At 48.6% G+C, this 22,362-nt stretch overlaps 2 protein-coding genes across 6 annotated transcripts in view; one reads left to right on the top strand and one right to left on the bottom strand.

Moving 5' to 3' along the window:
* The window catches only part of RARS2 (arginyl-tRNA synthetase 2, mitochondrial), a 36,603-nt gene extending 32,307 nt beyond the window's left edge, over positions 1-4,296 (bottom strand). For 2 of the 3 annotated variants that reach the window (XM_064169376.1, XM_064169377.1), the window contains exons 1-2: positions 4,189-4,296; positions 1,510-1,583 (exon numbers count right to left, since the gene is read on the bottom strand). In XM_064169376.1, the coding sequence (XP_064025446.1) occupies positions 1,510-1,583; positions 4,189-4,227 (113 nt within the window). In that variant the 5' untranslated portion in view covers positions 4,228-4,296. Of the gene's footprint in view, positions 1-1,509; positions 1,584-4,188 lie in introns of those variants that run through there. The other variant, XM_064169378.1, reaches the window with a different exon arrangement.
* Positions 340-22,362, top strand: part of ORC3 (origin recognition complex subunit 3) — a 42,017-nt gene continuing 19,994 nt past the window's right edge. Inside the window, exons 1-12 of one of the 3 annotated variants that reach the window (XM_064169375.1) lie at positions 340-358; positions 6,461-6,515; positions 7,573-7,670; positions 9,540-9,684; positions 9,993-10,097; positions 11,692-11,846; positions 13,818-13,954; positions 14,468-14,627; positions 16,345-16,458; positions 18,843-18,976; positions 20,684-20,747; positions 21,597-21,713. In XM_064169375.1, the coding sequence (XP_064025445.1) occupies positions 9,645-9,684; positions 9,993-10,097; positions 11,692-11,846; positions 13,818-13,954; positions 14,468-14,627; positions 16,345-16,458; positions 18,843-18,976; positions 20,684-20,747; positions 21,597-21,713 (1,026 nt within the window). In that variant the 5' untranslated portion in view covers positions 340-358; positions 6,461-6,515; positions 7,573-7,670; positions 9,540-9,644. Of the gene's footprint in view, positions 359-4,477; positions 4,595-6,460; positions 6,516-7,572; positions 7,671-9,539; positions 9,685-9,992; positions 10,098-11,691; positions 11,847-13,817; positions 13,955-14,467; positions 14,628-16,344; positions 16,459-18,842; positions 18,977-20,683; positions 20,748-21,596; positions 21,714-22,362 lie in introns of those variants that run through there. The other 2 variants (XM_064169372.1, XM_064169373.1) reach the window with 2 other exon arrangements.

Below are 22,362 nucleotides of genomic sequence, written 5' to 3'. Positions count from 1 at the left end.
TGTTGGAGTCTCCTCCCACCCCAGGTGTGACCACTTTACCCTCCCTGCTCATTGCCCTTTCTTTAACCTGGGTTCTGTTGGAGTCTCCTCCCACCCCAGGTGTGACCACTTTACCCTCCCTGCCCATTGCCCTTTCTTTAACCTGGGTTCTGTTGGAGTCTCCTCCCACCCCAGGTGTGACCACTTTACCCTCTCTGCCTACTCCCTTTTTTAACCTGGGTTCTATTGGAGTCCATTCTCACCCCAGGTGTGACCACTTTGCCCTCTCTGCCTGCTCCCCTTTATAATCTGCCCCTGAAAAGGCAGTGGCTCCAAGCTTGCCCAGCTGGGCAGAGGGATCCTTCTCCCATCATCACTGGTGAGTCCCCATGGTGCACAGTGGGTGAACGGTGGAGGGATCAAAGGCTGGGGGACCTGGTGGCCCTCTGGTTAGGCAGGAATAGGATTGATGGTCTCTCTAACATCACCCATGGGTGCTGGCTGCACTTTCTTACTTAGGCTGAGCTCCTCTCTGTTTCTGTTTAGCTGCTGTTTTCTGCTCACTTGTAAAGCTGTAAAAGCACCAGCAATAAATCTGTGAAACCTTTTGAGAAGCCTTGAATGAGCCTGGAGGAATGGCAGACCCACAGAGCTGCCAAGGCTGGAAGAGACCTCAAGCATCATCCACTTCCAACCCCCTTTCCATAGGCAGAGACACCTCACACCACATTGGGCTGCTCAGAGCCACATCCAGCCAAGCCTTAAATATCTCCAGGGCTGGGACCTCCATCACTTCCCTAGGCAACTTGTTCCAATGTTTCTCCACCCTCATGGTGAGGAACATCCTTCCAACATCCAACCTGAATCTACCCACCTCTAGTTTTGCTCCATTCCTCCTAGTCCTATCACTACCTGACACCCTCAAAAGTCTCTCCCCAGCTTTCTTGTAGCCCCTTTCAGACACTGGAAGGCCACAAGAAGGTCTCGTGGGAGCCTTCTTTTCTCCATACTGAACAACCCCAACTCTCTCAGCCTGTCTTCATAAGAGAGGTGCTCCAACCCATAACTTCACAACTGGTTGTGAGCCAGTTCCACACTCAGCTCACTAATGCTGAACCATTTGCCATTCAAGCACTGAGTTGCTATCCCTGGGGGTGTACAAGAAAAGACTGGATAGGGCACTCAGTGCCATGGTCTACTTGACTGGATAGGGCTGGGTGATAGGTTGGACTGGATGAGCTTGGAGGTCTCTTCCAACCTGGTTGATTGGCTAGGGCTGGGTGATAGGTTGGACTGGATGGTCCTGGAGGTCTCTTCCAACCTGGTTGATTCTATGAAGCAATTGCATTTATTTTGAGCTGGTTTAAAAACATATAGCAGTCTAATTAGATTTGGTTATCTTCCTGAAACTGGTTTGGTCTGTTATATGAGGTTTAGGCAGCTTCTGTGTTTCTGTGTCCCTAAAGTCTCTTGAAACAACAAGCCCAAGGGAAAATGATAGAACATTGTAAGATAAAATGTGAAGGCTACCTTTTCTTGGAGACAGGAACTGCAGATATGGACTTGATTAAATTTTCTGGTGGCAGATCCAAAAGCTTTGATAGCTAGATTTGAAAGAAAGAACAGAGTGGTTATAGGAATAAAATAAAAGATCCCAGGAAAAATACTTCTCCCTGTTTAAAATAGGAGATGCATCATTTATGTCTGAAAACCAGTTTCAGTCCAGGTTAAAAAAAAAAACCACCCAGTTTATTAACTGTTATAAACCAATTAAATGCAACACAGATCCAAAAAATGACAGAGGTCTTTGCCAACCTTAATGATTCTAAGGTCATCATTGAATCATCATATCATTAAGGTTGGAAAAGACATTTGATATCAAGTCCAACTGTCAGCCAAACACCCCTATGCTCACTGAACCACATCCCAAAGTGCCTTAGAAAAGGAAGGCAAAACATCTGTGCCCAGGTGGCCGAGGCAGCCAGTGGCATCCTGGCCTGGATCAGGAGCAGTGTGGCCAGCAGGACAAAGGAGGTTCTTCTGCCCCTGTACTCAACACTGGTCAGGCCACACCTACAGTATTGTGTCCAGTTCTGGGCTCCTCAATTCAAGAGAGACGTTGAGGTGCTGGAAGGTGTCCAGAGAAGGGTGACAAAGCTGGTGAGGGGCCTGGAGAGGTTGAGGATGCTGGGTGGGGTGCAGCCTGCAGAAGAGGAGGCTCAGGGCAGACCTCATTGCTCTCTACAACTACTCAAAGGGAGGCTGTAGGCCAGGTGAGGGCTGGGCTCTTCTGCCAGGGAAGCAGCAACAGAAGGAGGGGACAGAGTCTCAAGTTGTGCCAGGGGAGGTCTAGGCTGGATATCAGAAGGAAGGTGTTGGCAGAGAGAGTGATTGGCATTGGAATGGGCTGCCCAGGGAGGTGGTGGAGTGGCTGTTCCTGGAGGTGATGAAGCAAAGCCTGGCTGGGGCACTTAATGCCATGGTCTGGTTGACTGGTCAGGGCTGGGTGCTAGGTTGGACTGGGTGAGATTGGAGTTCCCTTCCAGCCTGGTTGATTCTATGTTTGGCTTCCTGTGCTTCATTCTCTTACAAAGGATTCTATCAAGCCCTGGGCCATGCCTTTATGGATTAGTCAAGTTGCTACAGCTCACTCAGCATATCCTGCACCTGTAAGTGATAGAAGAAAATCAAGGAGGACACTGTAGCCAGGTGGGGGGTGGCCTCTTCTCCCAGGCAACCAGCAATAGAACAAGGGGAAACAGTCTCAAGTTGTGCTGGGGAATGTACAGGCTGGATGTTAGGAGAAAGTTCTTCAGAGAGAGTGATTTCCCACTGGAATGGGCTGCCCAGGGAGTTGGTGGAGGCATCATCCCTGGAGGTCTTCAAGAAAAGCCTGGATGAGGCACTCAGTGCCATGGTCTGGTTGACTGGATAGGGCTGGGGGATAGGTTGGACTGGATGATTTTGGAGGTCTCTTCCAACCTGCTTGATTCTATGATAGTGAAGGGCCTTACAGACCAGATGCACATTTTGAGGGTATCTGTTGCAAACCATAAACCACCAAACTTTGTAGAAACCTTTGTTTATAGGAGTCAGTTGACAATGTGCAAACCTAAACAATGGATACTGCAGAAGTGTCTGCAACTACTTCTTGGAGTTCTGTGCTATGTAATCTTGCAAAGGCCCAGGTCTGCAGTGACTAAGGAAAGCAGGAAGGAGATAAAGGAGAAGCAGAGGTATCCTGACAGCAACAATAAAGAGAGGCCTGCTGATCAAAGATGTAAAGACCCTGTGAGGAAGACTGTGCTGGTGCTCATCCTGGATAACCATTCAAGCACACCGGGGTGGCTTGAACTGAGGCAAAGAGTGGGAAAATGCCTATGTTAATGAACTGCAAGAAATAACTGTAATAACTCTACCTCTTATCATGAATATGCCTGCTCTTGTAACATACATTGTAACTTGTGCCAGCATGGGGCGTGCTGGAGTGATCCTGCCTGCACCCAGTGCTGTAATAAAGCATAGAATCAGTCAGGGATGGAAGGGACCACAAGGAGCAGCCAGTTCCAACCCCTCTGCTATGGGCAGGGACACCCTACCCTAGAGCAGGCTGCCCACAGCCTCAGCCAGCCTGGCCTGAAACCTCTCCAGCCATGGGGCCTCAACCACCTCCCTGGGCAACCCATTCCAGCCTCTCACCACTCTCCTGCTCAACAACTTCCTCCTCACCTCCAGCCTCACTCCATTCCCCCCAGTCCTGTCACTCCCTGATAGCCTAAAATCTCCCTCCCCAGCTTTTCTGCAGCCCCCTTCAGAACATACCTACTTCATAACTCTGCCTGCGTCCTGGGGCTCAGAAGTGAGGGGATGAGGAGGGCCACGGCGTGCCGGGGCCTCCCTAGCAAGCTCCGAGCGGCTGGGTCCTGACAGTGGGTAGCCTCCTGATTAATTCCTCGAGGGTTTAAGCCTTCGGGGGGGCTGCAGGCACACCAGCGGAAGGAGCAGGAGGGTCCCCACGGGCCTCGTCAGAGCTCCGCCTAGGGCCGGCGGCGCCCGCGGGGCAGGGAAGCGCCCGCGGGGCAGGGAAGCCCGCACCGAGCCCCGCTGTGAAAGGCTCGCAGTGAGGGTGTCAGGTTTGAAGGCACGAAGGGAACTTTTACAGCCACGGCGCACCCCCCTCCACGCAAGTGGCAAGGGGCAGCAGAGTACCTGGGAAGCGATGCTCCTCCGAAACGCAGAGGCAGCCATAGCGGCGCCGCCACACGCAAGGTCGCAGCCGCCCTTTCCCCGCAGCCTTCCTGTGTGCCCGCCCAGGGGCGGGCTGGGCCCTACCACTCCCAGGACGGAGCTGAGAGAGGGGGAAGAGCCTGGCGGTGCCCGCTGCGCGGGGGAGGTGCGCCGGCGCAGCAGGCACTGCCGCCGCCACTGCCCCCCCGTGTGCGGAGCGGAGTGGTGAGGCCGCAGGCTGTGGCGGGCGGCGGGGGCCGGGCGGTGCTCCGGGCTGCGCGGCCCCGCCCGTCCCGGTGTGTGGCGGCGGCAACGGCGGGAGCGCGGCCGCGGCTGCTCGGGCCTGGGGCGCGGCAGGGGCGACATGAGCACGTCCTCCGTCTCCAAGGTGAGGGGCTGGCGTCTTTCGGTCGCCGATAGCGGCGCACCGGAGGGGAGGGGCCGCAGGGTGCCGGGAAGGCTGGAGGCCTTGTGCCGCGGCGGGCAGATCCCCGCGCCTCGGCGGGACGGGGGCTTTGTCTGACCGGAGCGGTCCCGCACGGGCTCCGTGAGGAAAGCAGCAGTGCGGGTGTTGCAGGAGCTGATCTGTAGCATCCTGCATCTGCTCCTCTTAACCTTCATCCCCCGTCGGTTCCCCCATCCTCTCTGCACAGGCTCCCAGCTGCTTGTTGTGCTCTGTGCCTTTCCCTTGCTGTATCAAGTCTTGGAGGCTCTTCGTCTGTGCCTTGACGCCCACTTGCCCTCGCTTTACCATGGCTTTTGTTTCCAGCAAGCATTCGTGTGCCTTCAGCACCCGAAAAGCGTTCGTGCTTTAGGTAACACTCGCCTGGAACGGAGCAGCAGTGGTGTGGCTGTAGGTTTTGTGCCTAAAGCCTGCTGATGCTGCTTGCTGCCACTTTGAAGCACTCTGCCTCTCCCCCAGAAGCTAATCTAATGGAGAAATAAAAGCAAAAGCACTGTCACTTAGTGTTAAGTATCTGTTAGCATCTTGGCCTGTAGTCAGACCTGGCAGCAGGGACAGGGACATTCATTGCAGTGCTAGTGTATGGCCAGACCTTAAGTGTTGTATTGAATCATAGAACGGTTGAGGTTGGAAGGGACCTCAGAGCTCAGCCAGTTGCAAACCCATACCATAGACAGGGACACCTCCCACTAGAACAGGTTGCTCAAGGCCTTATCTAACCAGACCTTGCACACCTCCAGGAGGCTGTGGAGCACAGAAGCACAGAATGTGCCTCCCCTGGCACAGCTTCAGGCTGTGTCCCCTTGTTCTGTTGCTGCTTGCCTGGCAGCAGAGCCCAACCCCACCTGGCTACAGCCTCCCTGCAGGCAGCAATGAGCTCTGCCCTGAGCCTCCTCTGCTGCAGGCTGCACACCCCCAGCTCCCTCAGCCTCTCCTCACAGGGCTGTGCTCCAGGCCCCTCCCCAGCCTTGCTGCCCTTCTCTCAACACCTTCCAGCACCTCCACATCTCTCTGCAATTGAGGTGCCCAGAACTGGACACAGCACTCAAGGTGTGGCCTGAGCAGTGCTGAGTACAAGCAGTGTCCTGCTGCCCGCACTGCTCCCGATTCTGGGCACACTGCTGGCTCATGTTCAGCTACTATCTACCAGTACCCTCAGGTCCCTTTCTGCCTGGCTGCTCTCAGCCACTCCGTCCCCAGCCTGTAGTGCTGCTTGGGGTTGTTGTGGCCAAAGTGCAGAACCCTGCACCTGGCCTTGCTCAATCTCATTCCATTGGCCTCTGCCCACCCATCCAGCCTGGCCAAGTCCCTCTGCAGGGCTCTGCTACCCTCCACCAGGTCCACGCTTGCTCCTAACTTGGTGCCATCTGCAAACTGACTGATGCTGAACTCAATCCCCTGCTCCAGATCACTAAGATATTGATGAAAGATATTGAACAGGATTGGGCCCAGCATTGATCCCTGGGGCACACCACTAGAGACAGCTTCCAGCTGGATGTAGCACCATTCACCACCACTCTCTGGGCCCAGCCCTCCAGCCACTTGAATTGAAGAACATAATAGAAAGATGATAAAGTTCCTCCTAAATATGCTGGCAGACTGCTTCCACTATTTTTTTTTCCACCTCAAACCAGCAATATAAAGGGGCAAATTGCAAACTGATATCCTTAAGATTCTGGCAGTTCAAATTGTTGGTTTAATGGAGCACTGAAATGAGAGTTAAGTGGCCTCAAGAGTCAGAGTCAGATTGGTGCTCATGTTGAAGTTTGTTTTCTTTTTGCCATTCTCTAGGGCTGCTTTGTTTTTAAACCAAGTCCCAAGAAGAGAAGGGTGTCTCACAAACCAGGTTAGTGTGTTTTAACATACATTTCTGTGCTTGAGAAGGGTTAATCCTGGAAGGTTCACCACATCTGGCTGAGTTCTGCCCTAACCGTGGGAGGATTTCTTTTGCTCCTTATTGCCAGTGTTGCTGAATCTCATTTCTCCAGAGGAACCCCAGCAAATTGTTGACTTGTGTGTTTGGGGTTTTTGTCATCTCCAGCCATCAGGATTGTTTAACCAGCTTTGTATTTCCACATTTGTTTTCTGTTACAAGAAAACTCCTTTCCATGCTTACACAAATCACTTGCTGGCTGAAAAACTCTCAGTCTGAATTTAGCCACTTTTATCTTCCTTCCAGCTCTGCCTTTCCTTTTTCCAGCTGTAAGCTGGGGGAGAGTTTCTGTGAGGCAGAGCAACATATGGGGAGCCAGATGGAATCAGAAAGGGTGCCAAGACACCCAAAAAGGATCTGATTCTCCTTTTCTTTCTTATAAAGAGCATGCATGGAAGTGAAAGGCAATTTAGAGGCAAACCAGACAGGTAGGCCTGGTAAAAGTCTGGTAAAAGGTAGACCACATAAAAGTTTTGCTGGCACAGTTGTTTGATGTATTTTGGAAGTAGATAAACTTGGGTTTCATTTAACCTGACAGTTCCCATCCCATTTGCAGGACATTAGTGTTAGCTGCATCTTCCAAGGGGAAAGGAAAGGATTTTCATACGTCCTTGCAAGCCTTTATAGTTGGATTCTGATTGTAACAGTGAAGGAAGATCAACTATTCAATAGGTGAAAGAGACCCACAAAGCTTTCTGAAGCAAGGGAAAGATGTATTGATTTAAGTTTAATTTCATTTTAAGAATAAAGGCTGCTCTGACTTGGCCTTTAGCTCATGTGGGACTTGAGATAGAAGCCAGTTCCTTGCCTTCTGCCTGCACACTTGGGTAATAGGTTCTCGCTTATTCTACCAGATACCAGCAGCTAATTAATTGACTAAACCTCATCTCCCTTAGATATAGCTGTATCTATTAAGATATTATTTTGTAATGATCTGATTTGTGCCTGCCTTTGCTTTCTGTCCTTCTAGAGGATGATTTTGGAGAAAGAAAGGGTGCTTCAGAGGACACTGAGCTGCGATTTGTTACTTGTCAGTCCTTATGGGATCAGATCAAAGCAGAAACAGAGGTGAGTCCTGCACCTCACACTGAAGTGGTCTTTGGCATTTATAGCAGTGCTGCTTCCATCTTTGTTTCTGGAGCTCTTGGGTTCTGCATGTCTGATAATAGGGCAATTAGTTAAAGCAGTAACAGGGCCAGAAATACTGACTGAGATTGAAATCCAGGTCCAGAATATGAAATAGTCATAAGGCCATCAATAACACATGACTTTTAACCACAGAACTTGCTGCTTTTGATGCTTCAAGCTGCTGCCTCCAAGTTTCTCTTCTTACTACTTGCCCTTTCTATTCATTCCTGGCATACTGCTGTTTTCTGCCTTCAGTGCTTGCCAGCTGTCTGAGGATTTTTGGGTTGCTCTTGACCTCTGTGACCTCAGTGTTACAAAGTTCACAGCAGCCCAGGATTCGCAGTGGATTTGTGTTGAACACATCTGTCTGGATGTCAAAGACTGAATAACACAGCTGCAAGCATGGGATGTTGAAACAGTCTGCCCAGTGTCAGGAGGGTTTTCTGCTGGGGATCAAAGTTAATTTCATACAGCACTGTGGCCTCCTAATTGTTGTGTGCTAGATGGCATGCTGCTGGTAAGTCCCTGTAGCCAGCTGGCTTGCATTATAGGAAGAATAATTGTTTCTGTACAGCAGGGATTTCCTCTTCTATTCAGTGTCAAGGATTCAGGGCAACTATTCCATATGCTGCCTGCTGTTTGGCTCCAGACATGATGAGAATTTTCTTTCCACAGCTTGTTTTGGGGATGTACAGTAGAAGCCAGCTGGATGGAGCTTACAATTTGTACCTTTGGGCTAAATACGTGAATTCCTCTAATTTTGTCCTTACTGTTCTGTGGTCCAGCTCACTTTGACTGGTCAGCAACCTTTTCAAACCATAACATCCAGGTTGGACAGAGCACTGCACTGCATCACAGTGCTGGTTATAGAGAGCACACACAAGTTTGTGGAGATCATAGAATGGTTTAGGTTGGAAGGGACCTCAAAGCTCAGCCAGTTCCAACTCCCTGCCATAGGCAGGGGCACCTCCAACTAGAACAGGTTGCTCAAGGCCTTATCCAACCTGGCCTTGAACATCTCCAGGGAGGTACCATCCACAGCCTTCCTGGGCAACTTGTGCCAGTGTCTCACCACCCTCACTGGAAACAACTTCTTCCTAACATCCAGTTTAAATCTCCCCTCTGCCAGTTTAAATCTGTCCTTCCTCATCCTGTCATTACAAGACCTTGCCAATAGTCCCTCCCCAGCACTCCTTTAGGTTCTCTTCAGATACTGGAAGGCCACTCCAATGTCTCCTGGAAGCCTTCTCTTCTCCAGGCTGCAGAGCCCCAACTCTCTCAGCCTGTCCTCAGAGCAGAGCTGCTGCAGCCCTCTCAGCATCTTGGTGGCCTCCTCTGCACTGGCTCCAAAACTTCCATGTCCTGCTTGTGTTGGGGGCTCCAGGCCTGCACCCAGGACTGCAGGTGGGGTCTGAGGAGAGCAGAGTAAAGGGGCAAAATAATGTCCCTTGCCCTGCTGCCCACACTGCTCTTGCTGTAGCCCACCACATGATTGGCTTCTTGAATACATTATCACAGAGGCACTACAACCATTGCTCATGGGCTTGGCCTTGGCCAGTGACAGATCCATCTTGGAGCTGATTGCCATTGGCTGTTGGACACAGAGAAACTTCTGTCTGTTCTTCACTGAAACCTGTACTCTCCCCTACCTGCTAAAACCCTGCTATGCAAACCCAATACTTGGAGTTACTTAACATTTTGTCCTGGGGTTTTAAGGATTATAAACCATGCAGGAAAGGAGCATAAAAAAGGTTATTGTGATATTTCCACCTGTTAATAAATAAAATCTCTCTTTTTGTGTGTGTACAGCAAATACAGGAGGACTTGAACAAGCAGTTATTTGATAACCTAGTAAGTTTTTTGAGGCAGTCTCATCCTGACTTCCAAGAGAAGACCACAGAATGGACTCGTGGGATGAAGTCCAGAGAGATCCCTACTGCAGCTCTTGTCTTGGGTAATTTTTGTTGTTGTGTAGACCTGCTTCAAACTGACACAGAGAGGTCAAAGGAAAACATATTGCTGACTTCCAGCAATTGCTGTGAGCAGTATCAGCTTCAGAAAGGTTAACAGAAGAGATTAGGCTGGGAGAAGGAAGCAGGGAAGACCTCCTGCTTTATCTCTGTGTCCAGTAAGTTAACACCTTTGCTGAAGGGTTGCTCTCCAGTTAATTTTTCAATCACAAATCACAGGGAAGTTGAATTTTTCAATCACAAATCACAGGGAAGTTGCCCTTTAAATTTTGTTGTTTTTTTTTTCCCCTAGGTGTAAATGTCACAGATCACAGCTTGACTTTTAGAAGTCTCACTGATGTCCTTCAGAATAACATTACTCCTTACATAGCCATGCTGGAAGCCAAAAATTGTGCAGGTAAATACTGCAGTGGCTTTGCTGCTGCTTCTGGGTAAGCTGTTAATGAGCTAGAAATAAGAGCTTTTGTCCCCAGATGAAGAGTGGTATGGAGGGAGAGATTGTGAAGACTTCCTAAAGATTTACTCAACCCCATGTTAACACAGCAGTAATTCCTGCTGCATTTAAGAGACAGTCAGTTCCAGTTGAGAGCAGTGAAGATGGAAATGTTGCATAGTTGTTGCAGAATTGTCAAGGATGTGCTGCTTGGTGCATGTTTCATGTCTGAGGTGACCTTCTTGTGGCCTTCCAGGATCTGAAGGGGGCCTACAAAAAAGCTGGGGAGGGACTTCTTAGTATGTCAGGCAGTGACAGGACTGGGGGGAATGGAGCAAAGCTGGAGGTGGGGAGGTTCAGCCTGGATGTGAGGAGAGAGTTCTTCAGCATGAGAGTGGTGAGAGGCTGGAATGGGTTGCCCAGGGAGGTGGTTGAGGCCCCATGGCTGGAGGTGTTTGAGGCCAGGCTGGCTGAGGCTGTGGGCAGCCTGCTCTAGGGTAGGGTGTCCCTACCAATGCAGGAGGCTTGGAACTGTCTGATCCTTGTGGTCCCTTCTGAGCCTGGCTGATTCTATGATACTGTGGCTTGGCTTTCCTCTTGTTTAACTGCCCAGTGTGTGCATGCATGCCAGCTTCTAAATGCTTGCAGTCATGTTAGTACAGTGAGGGAATGGGTAGGAATGAGAAATGGAGAAAAGAAGGCTCTGGGGAGATCTTACAGATGCATTTCAACTTCTGAAGGGGATCTGCAGAAAGTCTGGGGCTTGTGTAGAAGGGTTTGTAGTAGTAGGATGAGGGGCAATGGTTTGAAACTGGAGCAGGGTAGATTTAGGTTGGATATATGGAGGAAATTCTTTACAGCGAGAGTGGTAAAATTGGAACAGGTTACCCAGGGATGTGGTTGAGGCCCATCCCTGGAGGCATTCAAGGTCAAACTTGATGAGGGCTGAGCAACCTGATCTAGTTAGAAATGCCTCTGCTCACTGCAGGAGAGGGGTTGGACAAGGAGACCTTCAAAGGTCCCTTCCAAACTGTTGTGTTCTAGATTGGATGAGGCCTTGAGCGACCTGTTCTAGTGAGAGGTGTCCCTGCCTATGGCAGGGGGTTGGAACTGGCTGAGCTTTGAGCTCCCTTCCAACCTAAAGCATTCTGTGATTCTGTAGAATAAAATTCTGTCCTGGTCTTGTTGCTCCTTTTATTTGTTTTGATGTAAAAACACTGAAGCTGTGGCAGCATCCCCAGATCCAAAGTTTGGCTGGCTTAATGGTTTGAATAGCATGTGGCAGGAGGTGAGGAAAGGTGCAGGGCCAACCTCTTAAACCTTAACTGCTGCTATCTGGATAAATGTATGGGGTAATTCTTATTGCATTAACAATAATGCACCTCAGGAATACCTTCAGGCTTTCTGGAGCACCAGATGTGCATTCTGGAAAGAGGAGGAGAATAATTAGAAGAGTGAAAACCTGGTAACTTGGGATGGCTTTTTAGAGGAGGAGTTGGATAAGTGTTCCTGAATAACTAAAACCCCTTTATTGCCTGTCTCAAAATGTTTTGTCAAGGGATAAAAAACCTAATGCAAAAGCTGATGGGGCAGCTGATGAACTGCCAGATAGATGAGGAGCCCTTGGAAGATGAGGATTATGTGCAGGTGTCCCAGAAGAGAATCCGTTGTTCGATGTCTTCACTTGTCACCTGGTATGAAAGTGTAACAAAGGTAGGATGTTGGGGTTCTGTTTTTGTAAATCACCTGACCTTTAGATGCTTTGGAAGAAAAGAAGTTGAATCATTCAGATTTCTGTGCTGTGGTGGGGAGAAAAAAGGCCAAAAGGTTGAGCTTTTCCACCAATACTAAGAAATAAGATTGAGGTGATTCAAGTATAAATCAATAGGGTATAGAGCAAATGGGGAGTTAGTTTTTGGTAAGGTGTGGGTGTTAGAGTTCTGAAAACCAAGCAAAGAGTTCTATTTTATAGACTAAATGGGAACTAGAAGCTTCTAATGCCATCTCAGCTTCATTGAGAAGGAGGAGCCACTCCACGGGAAGGCTTCTCGTTAGTACTAATGTGCCATTATGTCATCTGCCACCCACACTGCATTGACAAGGAGTTGTATTAAATAAGGCTGATGAAGTTTAAGTTTTATTTCTAGTATGAATAAAAGGTAGAACTGATTTTATGACATCATCATACCCAGTTCAAGAGGGACAGGGATCTGCTTGAAAGGGTTCAACAAAGGGCTGCGAGGATGCTGAAGGGACTGGAGCACTGCCTGATGAGGAAAGGCTGAGAGCTCCTCAGGCTGCTGAGTCTGCAGAGGAGAAGGCTGAGAGGGGATCTGAGCAATGTCTGTCAATAGCTGAGGGCTGGGGGGCAGGAAGGTAGGGACAGGGACAGCCTCTGCTCACTTGTGCCCTGCCATAGGACAAGGGGCAAGGGATGGAAACTGCAGCACAGGAAGCTCCACCTCAACATGAGCAAGAACTTCTTGAGTGTAGGAGTCATGGAGCCCTGGCACAGGCTGCCCAGAGAGGTTGTGGAGTCTCCTTCTGTGGAGCCTTTCAGTCCTGCCTGGATGTGTTCCTGTGTGACCTGAACTAGGTGATATGGTCCTGCTCTGGCAGGGGGGTTGGACTGGAAGATCTCCAAAGGTCCCTTCCAACCCCTAACATCCTGTGTTCAGAGCAATGTGTTACAAGACAGTTTAGTTAAGTAGATGCTCTTTTGATTACAGAGTTGAAGATAGAGGAAATTGGCAGTGTGTGTCTGACATGTATTCTCCCTCAGTCTCAACAGCATGAGCACCAGGCCCTGCACTTGGGCCACAACAACTCCAAACAAAACTACAGGCTTGGGGCAGTGTGGCTGCATGGCAGAAAGGGACCTGGGGATTGTAATGGACAAGCAGCTGAATAGGAGCCAGCAGTGTGCCCAGGTGGCCAAGAAAGCCAATGGCATCCTGGCTGGGATTAGAAATGCTGTGGCCAGCAGGAGAGGCCAAACCTCGAATACTGTGTTCAGTTTTGGGCAGAGAAGCTGGGGAATGGCCTGGAGAGTAAATCTGCTGAGGAGAGACTGAGGGAGCTGGGGCTGGTTAGTGTGAAACAGAGGAGGCTGAGAGCAAGGCTCATGGCTGTCTGCAGCTACCTGAAAGGAGGTTGTGGAGAAGTTGGTGCTGGTCTCTGCTCACAGGGAATTAGGGGTAGAACAAGAGGGAATTGCCTCAAGATGCAACTGGGTATGTTTAGATTGGGCATTAGGGTAAACTTTTTCATGTCAAGAGTGGTCAGGCATTGGAATGGGTTGCTCAGGGAGGTGGTGGAGTCACCAACCCTGGATGTGTTTAAAAGTCATTTGTATGTGGTGCTTGAGGATATTTAAGGGTGAACTTTGCAGAGTAGCTTTCTGGGTTGGACTTGGTGATCCTGAGGAGCTTTTCCAGCCTGGATGTTTGTCAGCTTCTGTGATTCACTAGTTCTGTCCCACTGAGCTAATCTTAGCTGGAATTTGGGTTCTTAGAATTTGTTTGTTTCCAAACAGAAGGAAGAAAAGTTGCAATTCTAAGAACAAACACAACTGTAGCAACAAGTCAGTCACATCACTTTGAAGGTTCATAATATCATAGATGTGATCCCATCTTTTTATTTCCCTGTCTTCTGCTTATTAATCCCTAACAAATGGCTTTAAAGAAAACAGATTCTGGAACTCCAAGCAAAAGAACATCTTCCTCTTCTAAATATGGGCAGTATCCTCCAGTTGTAGTTGTATTGAAAGACATGGAGAGTTTCAGCACAAAAGTACTTGAAGACTTCATAGTCATCAGCAGGTAACATTCTCTGATGTTTCATTCTTCCACCCCTCTAACCATTTTCTGTTTGCAGCTGTTTCAAAGTGTTAACAGTGAGGCCAGAGATCCCTGTCCCACTTCAACTGGGGAGCCCAAAACCGAGCACAGTATTCAGGATGAGGTCTCAGCAGGGCATAGTAGAGGGAGAGGAGAACCTCCCTTGATCTGCTGGACACACTCCTCCTAGTACAGCCCAGGATGCCTCCCAACTGCAAAGATGCTTTTTATGCCACTTCCTGAAGCTTGTATCCCAAAATACACTTGAATTTGCTCTCCTGCTCTAGGGCTTTAAATGCCTGCCTTTCTGTTGCATTTTGATCCACATCAAAACTCTTGGTTTACTGACAACAAATCTTTTAATTTCCTCCTTTTCTGCATCTAAGCTCCTTGCAGCAGTACAAACATAATGAATTTGTTTCATGATTTTGTATAATGTAAGTCTTATGTTTGGGTTTGTTGCTTTTTTTTCCCCTCCCCTCTCCCACAATCCAGTGAACATATCCACGAACTACCTCTAGTAATGATCTTTGGAATTGCTACATCTCCAATGATGATCCACAATGTGCTTCCTCACTCTGTTTCCTCCTTGCTCTGCATAGAGCTTTTCCAGTCCCTTTCCTGTAAGGAGCACCTGTCTACTATAATTGACAAGGTAAAAATCTCCTTTCTCAGTAGGTGGAACCTGTGTAAATTCAAATGCAGTGAGAATCATAGAATAGTCTGGATTGGAAGGTTTGGTTTGCTTTGCTTTAACCATTTAGTTTGCTTGTCTTGGGAATGAGTTATGAGCCCTACCAGGCTTTCTTTTTGTTGCTGTTTAAGTCTGGCTCATGGTTCCAAACATTATAACTCTGTATCCAGCAAATGTTTTTCAGTAGAACAGCAGAATAGCTTTCATGGTTGATTCTGCAGGAAAATGTGAGGGACATCTATCCAAGTTAGCATAAAATTGTCTGGGTTGGAAGGGACCTCCAAAGTTCATCCAGTCCAATCCCCTCTGCACTTAGCAAGGACATCCTCAACTAGATCAGGTTGCCCACAGCCCACTCCAGCCTCACCTTCAATATCTCCAGGGATGGGGCCACAACCACCTCCCTCAGCAACCTCCTCCAGTTTTCCAGCAGCCTCATGGTGCAGAACCTGTTCCTAACATCCACTCTCAATCTGCTCTGCTCGAGTTTGAAGCCATTGCCCTTGTCCTGTCCCTGCAGCCCTTTGCAAACAGTCTCTCTGCAGCCTTCTTGCAGCCCCTTCAGGCACTGGCAGGCTGCTATGAAGTCTGACCAGAGCCTCCTCTTCTGCAGGCTGAGCACCCCCAGCTCCCTCGGCCTGCCTCTGTAGCAGAGCTGCTCCAAGCCCCTGAGCATTTGGCCCTCCTCTGGCCCTGCTCCATCATCAGGATGTTCCCAAAGTTCCAAAGCTGTTGTAGATATCAGGGTTATTCCTCCTCAAAGCTGTAGAGCTGCTTAACACTGAGAGCTGCCTCCTCACACTGGGACACACTCACATATCTGCTTTCATCTTTCATTTACATTGACACCTCTGCATGCAGAGCTGGGTTTTGACATTCCCACCTCTACATTAAAAGTTAGTGCTTTGATTTGAGTTTTCCTTTGTTCCAGTAAAAGATTGCTTTCCACATAGGAAAATGCAGCTCAGCCTGAATTCTGCTGCCTATCAAAAATCAGGCATTATCCTTACAGACACTGTGCCTGTCTGACTCTTGGTACACCCCTTGGAACAGGACTTGTTAGAGCTGTGCTGAAAGCTGTGGTAGCAACGAAGTGGGGCTTGTTACACTGTTCTCTTTATAAGTTTAACACTACTTTTGTATATATTTTTAAGCTAAACTACCTTCAGATGTTGCATTTTAGTTCTCTTTATGTTTAACACTACTGTTGTGTTCATTTTTAAGCTAAACTACCTTCAGCAGTTGCATTTTAGCTCTCTTTAGATGTTTAACACTACTGTTGTGTTCACTTTTAAGCTAAACTACCTTCAGCAGTTGCATTTTAGCTCTCTTTAGATGTTTAACACTACTGTTGTGTTTGTTTTTAAGCTAAGCTACCTTCAGCAGTTGCATTTTAGTTCTCTAGAAGTTTAACACTACTGTGGTGTTTGTTTTTAAGCTAAACTACTTTCAGATGTTGCCTATGAGTACGAGGTACTTAGAAAAGCGCAGTGGAGGAATCAGCTGCAAGTCAAATCTTTGCAAGCAGAAATCCTTGGTTTAGAATTTGGCAGTGTACTTAGGTGAATGCTAACATACAATGAGTTGTATCAAATTGCATATGTCAATTTTGCTGACTTGAATTCAGGTAAAGAATTTCTGCTGTGACAACTTCCCCTTTTTTTTTCTCTCCCTTCAGCTGCTTCTGACCCCACAGTATCCCTTTAAACTGGGTGAGAAAGCTCTGCAGGTTCTCATCAACCTATTCCTGTACCATGATTTTTCTGTCCAGAATTTTATCAAAGGATATCAGGTAGGCAATGGTAATAAGAACTCAAATTATGTTTGTGTAAACCTTACTGGGCACTGAAGGATTTCTTAATTTCCTCATCTTACTGACTTGGAAGCAAAAAATGTCCTCTGGAAACTGCAAACAGGCAGATGTTGGCAAATGAATACCTTAACTGATAAGGTTTTAAGGGGAAACTTGTAGGACAGGTATGAAGAAGCAGGTAAAAGCTTAGTCTGCCACAAAATACTACATTTAAAGGTTCTATTTAGAAGGGTGACTCCTGCCTTAGTGGCTAGAAAGTCAAATGCTTGTGTTATAGGTTAACTTGTAGCTTCTAACACCCCTTGCAGAACTCTCCAGCTGCAATTCTCTGTACTAAGTCCTGGTACTCTGTGTTGTCATGGTGCAGGTAGGCTACAGCAGTGTCTCTTCCCTGCTTGAACTCTTCTGACACAGTTTCTACATGCTCACTCCTTATCTTTTCAGGGAAACAGGAGCTGTAGAGTTGCTCACCTTGTGGCTTGGCCTAGGTGGTGCTTGTATTCCAAGCAGCTATGCAGCAGCACAGGAGTTAAATCTGTCCTCTCAAGAAACAAAATGGAAGGCTTCAAAGTTTCCAAAACAAGTCTGCCCTGGAGCATGATAGTTCTGTTTCTATTGGCTTCTATAGATCTTCATACCTAGATGTAGTTCTGTGTCTGAGTCTCCTTGTAGCTTCTGGGCTTTTTTATTGAGTGGCTGCCACACCAGAAGGCTGTGCTGCCACTCAGCCAGACTTAGGCTGCAGGGTTGGACAGGGACAAACTGAATGAAGTTCAGCAAGGGCAAGGAGAGAGTCTGGCACCTGGGAAAGAACAGCTCCATGAAGCAGGATAGGTTGGGGCCTGACCTGTTGGAGACAGCGAAAGGGTAAAGGACCTGGGGGTCCTAGTGGATGGGAGATTGAGCATGAGCCAGCAATGTGCTCTGGTGGCCAAGAAGGCCAATGCCATGATGGGGTGGGTTAGAAGGGCTGTGGTTAATAGGTTGTGAGAGGTTCTCCTGCCCCTCTGCTCTACGCTGGTGAGGCTGTATCTGGAATCTTGTGGCCAGTTCTGGGCCCCCTAGTTCAAGAGGGACATAGACCTGCTTGAGAGTGTCCAGCACAGAGCCACAAAGATGATGAAGGGAATGGAAGATCTTCCTTACAAGGAAAGCCTGAGGGAGCTGGGGCTGTGCTGCATGGACAGGAGAAGCCTGAGAGGTGACCTCATCAGTGTTTATAAATATGTAAGGGTGAGTGGCAGGAGGCTGGAGCCAGGCTCTGCTGGGTGATTCCCAGTGCCAGCACAAGGGGCACTGGGTGGAAGTTAAGGCATAGGAAGTTCTGTGGAAACATGAGTAGGATTTTTTTTCCCTGTGAGGTTGATAGAAGACTTGAAGAGGCTGCTCAGGGAGGTTGTGGAGTGTCTCTCTCTCCCCTCTCTGGAGCTATTCAAGAGCTGCCTGGCTGTGTTCCTGTGTGATCTGCTCTGAGTGCTGCAGCTCTGGCAGGGGGGTTGGACTGGATGAGCTTTCCAGGTCCCTTCCAGCCCCTGACATTCTGTGATTGGATAAGGTTCTAGTTTCAATCTCCCCCCCTGCCAGTTGAAACCCATTCCTCCTCATCCTGTCATTACAAGACCTTGTCAGTAGTCCTTCCCCAGCCTTCTTGTAGGTGCCCTTCAGGTACTGGATGGCCACAAGAAGGTCTCCTGGGAGCCTTCTCCTCTCCAGACTGAACAGCCATCATCTCATCGTGTCTAGGAGGGATGATAACTCTTCTGTTGTAAAAGCTTTTGGTGAGGCAGTCTGTTTTACCAAATAGGTGTGACAAGTAAGTGCTGCCATGCTGCAAAGACATAGTGCAGCTGTGAAATCAGCGATGGATTGTGGTTGTGTCTATGCACAGCAAGGGCTTAGCAGGCTATTTTTGTGCACAGGGAACAGAAATTGAAATTAGGAGGTGATAAGTTGGCTGCTGCTTCTTCTTCTTGTTGTTCATACATTTAAATGTGCTCTTTGTTATTTGGGAGTGTCAGAGCTGAATATTTAACCTAAAGAATGCAGTAATGCATGGAAGTGGACAGAAAATATCTGACAAGCTGTAGTTAGGTGACTGAGGGGGGGAAAGATGAGGAGCTGAAAATGAATGGCACCTACCACAAAATAACTTAATTGTATGGCTACTTAAATCTGAATAATTGCTGTCCTGGAGTGGCTTCTGGAATAGTTATGAACTGCAAATGAACCCTGTCTTTTTCTAAGGGGTACCATAACTACCATGGGTAGTATCTGCAGCGCAGGAATGAGAAAGCATTAAAAGGTAGATAGAGCAGGGAAGGGGGGATTTTATTAAGGCTGCTATTTCTTGCTTTGTTTTTCAGCTCTGTATTGTGGAGCACTTCTACTCCCAGCCTCTTAGTGTCCTGTGTTGCCAGCTGGCAGATGCCAAGACACGAGCAAATGCTCTGTCGCACGATCAGTGTGAGAACGTCCGGAGGCTGCCCTCGTTCAGAAGGTAAAAGGGGAGATGCCTGCTGGGTGACCTTGTGTTTAGTCAGCTTTAAAAGAGAAAGGAGCAGTCTGCAAAGGTAGCTCCATGAAAACTGTACATCACTTGTGTGTGTCTCCTCAGGCTGCTGAGTCTGCAGAGGAGAAGGCTGAGAGGGGATCTGAGCAATGTCTGTCAATAGCTGAGGGCTGGGGAGCAGGAAGGGAGGGACAGGGACAGCCTCTGCTCACTTGTGCCCTGCCATAGGACATGAGGCAAGGGATGGAAACTGCAGCACAGGAAGTTCCACCTCAACATGAGCAAGAACTTCTTGAGTGTAAGGGTCCCAGAGCCCTGGCACAGGCTGCCCAGAGAGGCTGTGGAGTCCTCTTCTCTGGAGCCTTTCCAGCCCTGTCTGGATGTGTTCCTATGTGACCTGTGCTGGATTCTATGGTCCTGCTCTGGGTTGTGGTGATTCTCTGTGGTGTGGTGATGCTCTGGGTTGGACTGGAAGATCTGCAGAGGTCCCTTCCAACCCCTAACATCCTGTGATCCTTTGATGCTTCTCTGGATAAAATAGGAGTAGAATTCTATGGGATTTCAGGAAACCTCAACCTTCTGGTCTAGAGAGTAGAGCCTCTGTGATGTGTCACGTCCTTGAACTTGTTCTTATTGCAGACAAACAAAACATACACCATTTGAGAACTTATTTTGACTTGGAGCATCATCTCCAGGGTTTTAAAGTAGCCTTTCATAGAGTCATAGAATGAGTCAGGGTTGGAAGGGACCACAAGGATCATCCAGCCTGGCCTTAAACACCTCCAGGGATGAGGCTTCCACCACCTCCCTGGGCAACCTGTTTCAGGGTCTCACCACCCTCATGCTGAAGAACTTCTTCCTAACATCCAGTCTGAATCCACCAGTTTCTATCTTTGTTCCATTCCCCCCAGTCCTATTATTACCTGACAGCCTAGAAAGTCCCTCCCCAGCTTTCTTGTAGCCCCCTGCAGGTACTGGAAGGCCACAAGAAGGTCACCTGGGAGCCTTTTCCTCTCCAGACTGAATAGCCTCAACTCCCTCCGCCTGTCTTTGTAGGAGAGGTGCTCCATTCCTCTGATCATCCTTGTGGCCCATCTCTGGACACCTTCCAGCACATCCACATCCCTCTTGTACCAGGGGCTCCAGAACTGGATGCAGTACTCCAGGAGGGGTCTCACCAGTGTGGAGTAGAGGAGGAGGATCACTTCCCTCCTGCTGCTGCCCACACTGCTCCTGCTGCAGCCCAGGCTCTGGTTCCTCTCTGGGCTACAAGTGCACACTGCTGGCTCCTGTTGAGCTTCTTATCCAGCAGCACCCCAAGTTCCTCTCCCCAGGGCTGCTCTCAAGCCAGTTACTGCCCAGCCTATATTGGTGCTTGGGATTGCTTTAACCCAGAGGCAACTTGCTGTTTTGCTGACCCTATATAAAAGCTTCCCCAAGAAACCCTTATAGTAGCATAAAGTTTCTAGTTTGGTTATTGGGATGTTGGTTTTTGTAGTGTTTGGGTGGTTGTTGGTTGTGATTTTGTTTTTTGGGGTTTGTAATCTAATCATACTTTGCATTATAGGATTTATGTTCCTTTTCCTTGGGGTTCTAGTTATTGGGTGGTTGTTGGTTGTGGTTTTGTTGTTTTGGGTATTTTAACCAAATCATACTTTGCATTCTGATTTTTATGTGCTTTTCCCTTGCCATCAGGTATGTGGAAAGTCAAGTATCAGAGAAACAGATTGCACTGCTGACAGAAGACAGCTGCTTAAAGGTAAACTTTTCAGAATGTCTTTGGAGAGCACAAATAACTTTGTCAATATATTAGCTTGTGGAGCAGAAGCTAACTGGAAGGTGCCCAGAGAAGGGCCACAAGGATGATCAGAGGGCTGGAGCACCTCTCCTTTGAGGACAGGCTGACAGAGTTGGGGTTGTCCAGTCTGGAGAAGAGAAGGCTCCCAGGAGACTTCTTTGTGGCCTTCCAGTAGCTGAAGGCGGCCTACAAGAAAGTTGGGGAGGGACTTTTTGGGGTGTCAGGTAGTGATAGGACTGGAGGGAATGGAGCAAAACTTGAAGTGGGTAGATTCAGATTGGATATTATGAAGAATTTCTTCAGCATGAGAGTGGTGAGACTGGCACAGGTTGCCCAGGGAGATGATAGAAGCCTCATCCCTGGAGGTTTTTAATGCCAGACTGAATGTGGCTTTGAGCAATCTGACCTAGTATGAGGTGTCCCTGCCCATGGCTGGGACAGGCTGGAGCCATGCTCTGCTGGGTGATGCCAGTGCCAGGACAAGGGGCACTGGGTGGGAGCTGAGGCAGAGGAAGTTCCATGGAAACATGAGGGAAATGTTTTCCCTGTGAGGTGACAGAAGCCTGGAGATATTCAAGACCCACCTGGCTGTGTTCCTGTGTGATCTGCTCTGGGTTGTGCTGCTCTGGCAGGAGGGTTGGACTGGCTGAGCTGTGGAGGTCCCTTCCAGCCCCTGACATTCTGTGATGCTGTGACTGGAGGCACAGCACAGCACTGTGCCAATACTTCAGAGTTGTTTTAAGTACTCCCTGAGTGTTTTAAAGGGATGGATGTCAGAAGCACTTACAAACCAACATTCTCTCACTGCAGGAGACAGTACAGGAGCTGCTGCAGGACTTGCAGGTTTACCATGAAAATTACATCTCAGCTCTCAGATGTCTTCATGTTTTCACATCTTTCCTTCCAAAGCATCCTTTGGGCAAGCAGGTGATGTACTCTTATTTCATTTTAGTGGACATGGGGGTTGTTCTTTCAAAGTATGATCTGAGTATTTATTCTTCTGTTCTTACCATGGAAACAGGTGCTTTCTTCTTCTGAGCACAGGGCTACAGGCATGTGGTTTCTTCAGTGCTGTGAGTGATACCTTGTCAGCCAACAGGAAGAAGCCAGCAATGTGCACTTGTGGCCACGGGGGCCAATGCCATTCTGGGGTGTATTAGAAGGGCTGTGGCTAGTAAGTTAGGAGAGGGTCTCCTGCCCCTCTACTCTGCCCTGCTGAGGCCACCTCTGGAGTGCTGTGTCCAGTTCTGGGCCTCCCAGTTCAAGAGGGACATGGAACTGCTTGAGAGAGTCCAGCGCAGAACCGCAAAGATGATAAAGGGAATGGGACAGCTCTGTTAGGAGGGGAGACTGATGGAGTTTGGACTCTTTAGCTTAGAGAAGAGACTGAGAGGTGACCACATCAGTGTTTATAAATATCTAAAGAGTGAGTGCCAGGAGGCTGGAGTCAGGCTCTGCTGGGGGATGGCCAGTGAAGAGGACAAGGGGCACTGGGCAGAAGTTAAGGCATAGGAAGTTCCTTGTAAATATGAGGAGGAATTTTTTCCCTATGAGATTGACAGAAGCCTGGAAGAGG

Source organism: Pogoniulus pusillus, chromosome 31 (assembly GCF_015220805.1).
Source record: "Pogoniulus pusillus isolate bPogPus1 chromosome 31, bPogPus1.pri, whole genome shotgun sequence".
Taxonomy (NCBI): Eukaryota; Metazoa; Chordata; class Aves; order Piciformes; family Lybiidae; genus Pogoniulus; species Pogoniulus pusillus.
The sequence above is the reverse complement of the archived record's forward strand: the minus strand, read 5'-3'. Positions and strand labels throughout refer to the sequence as shown.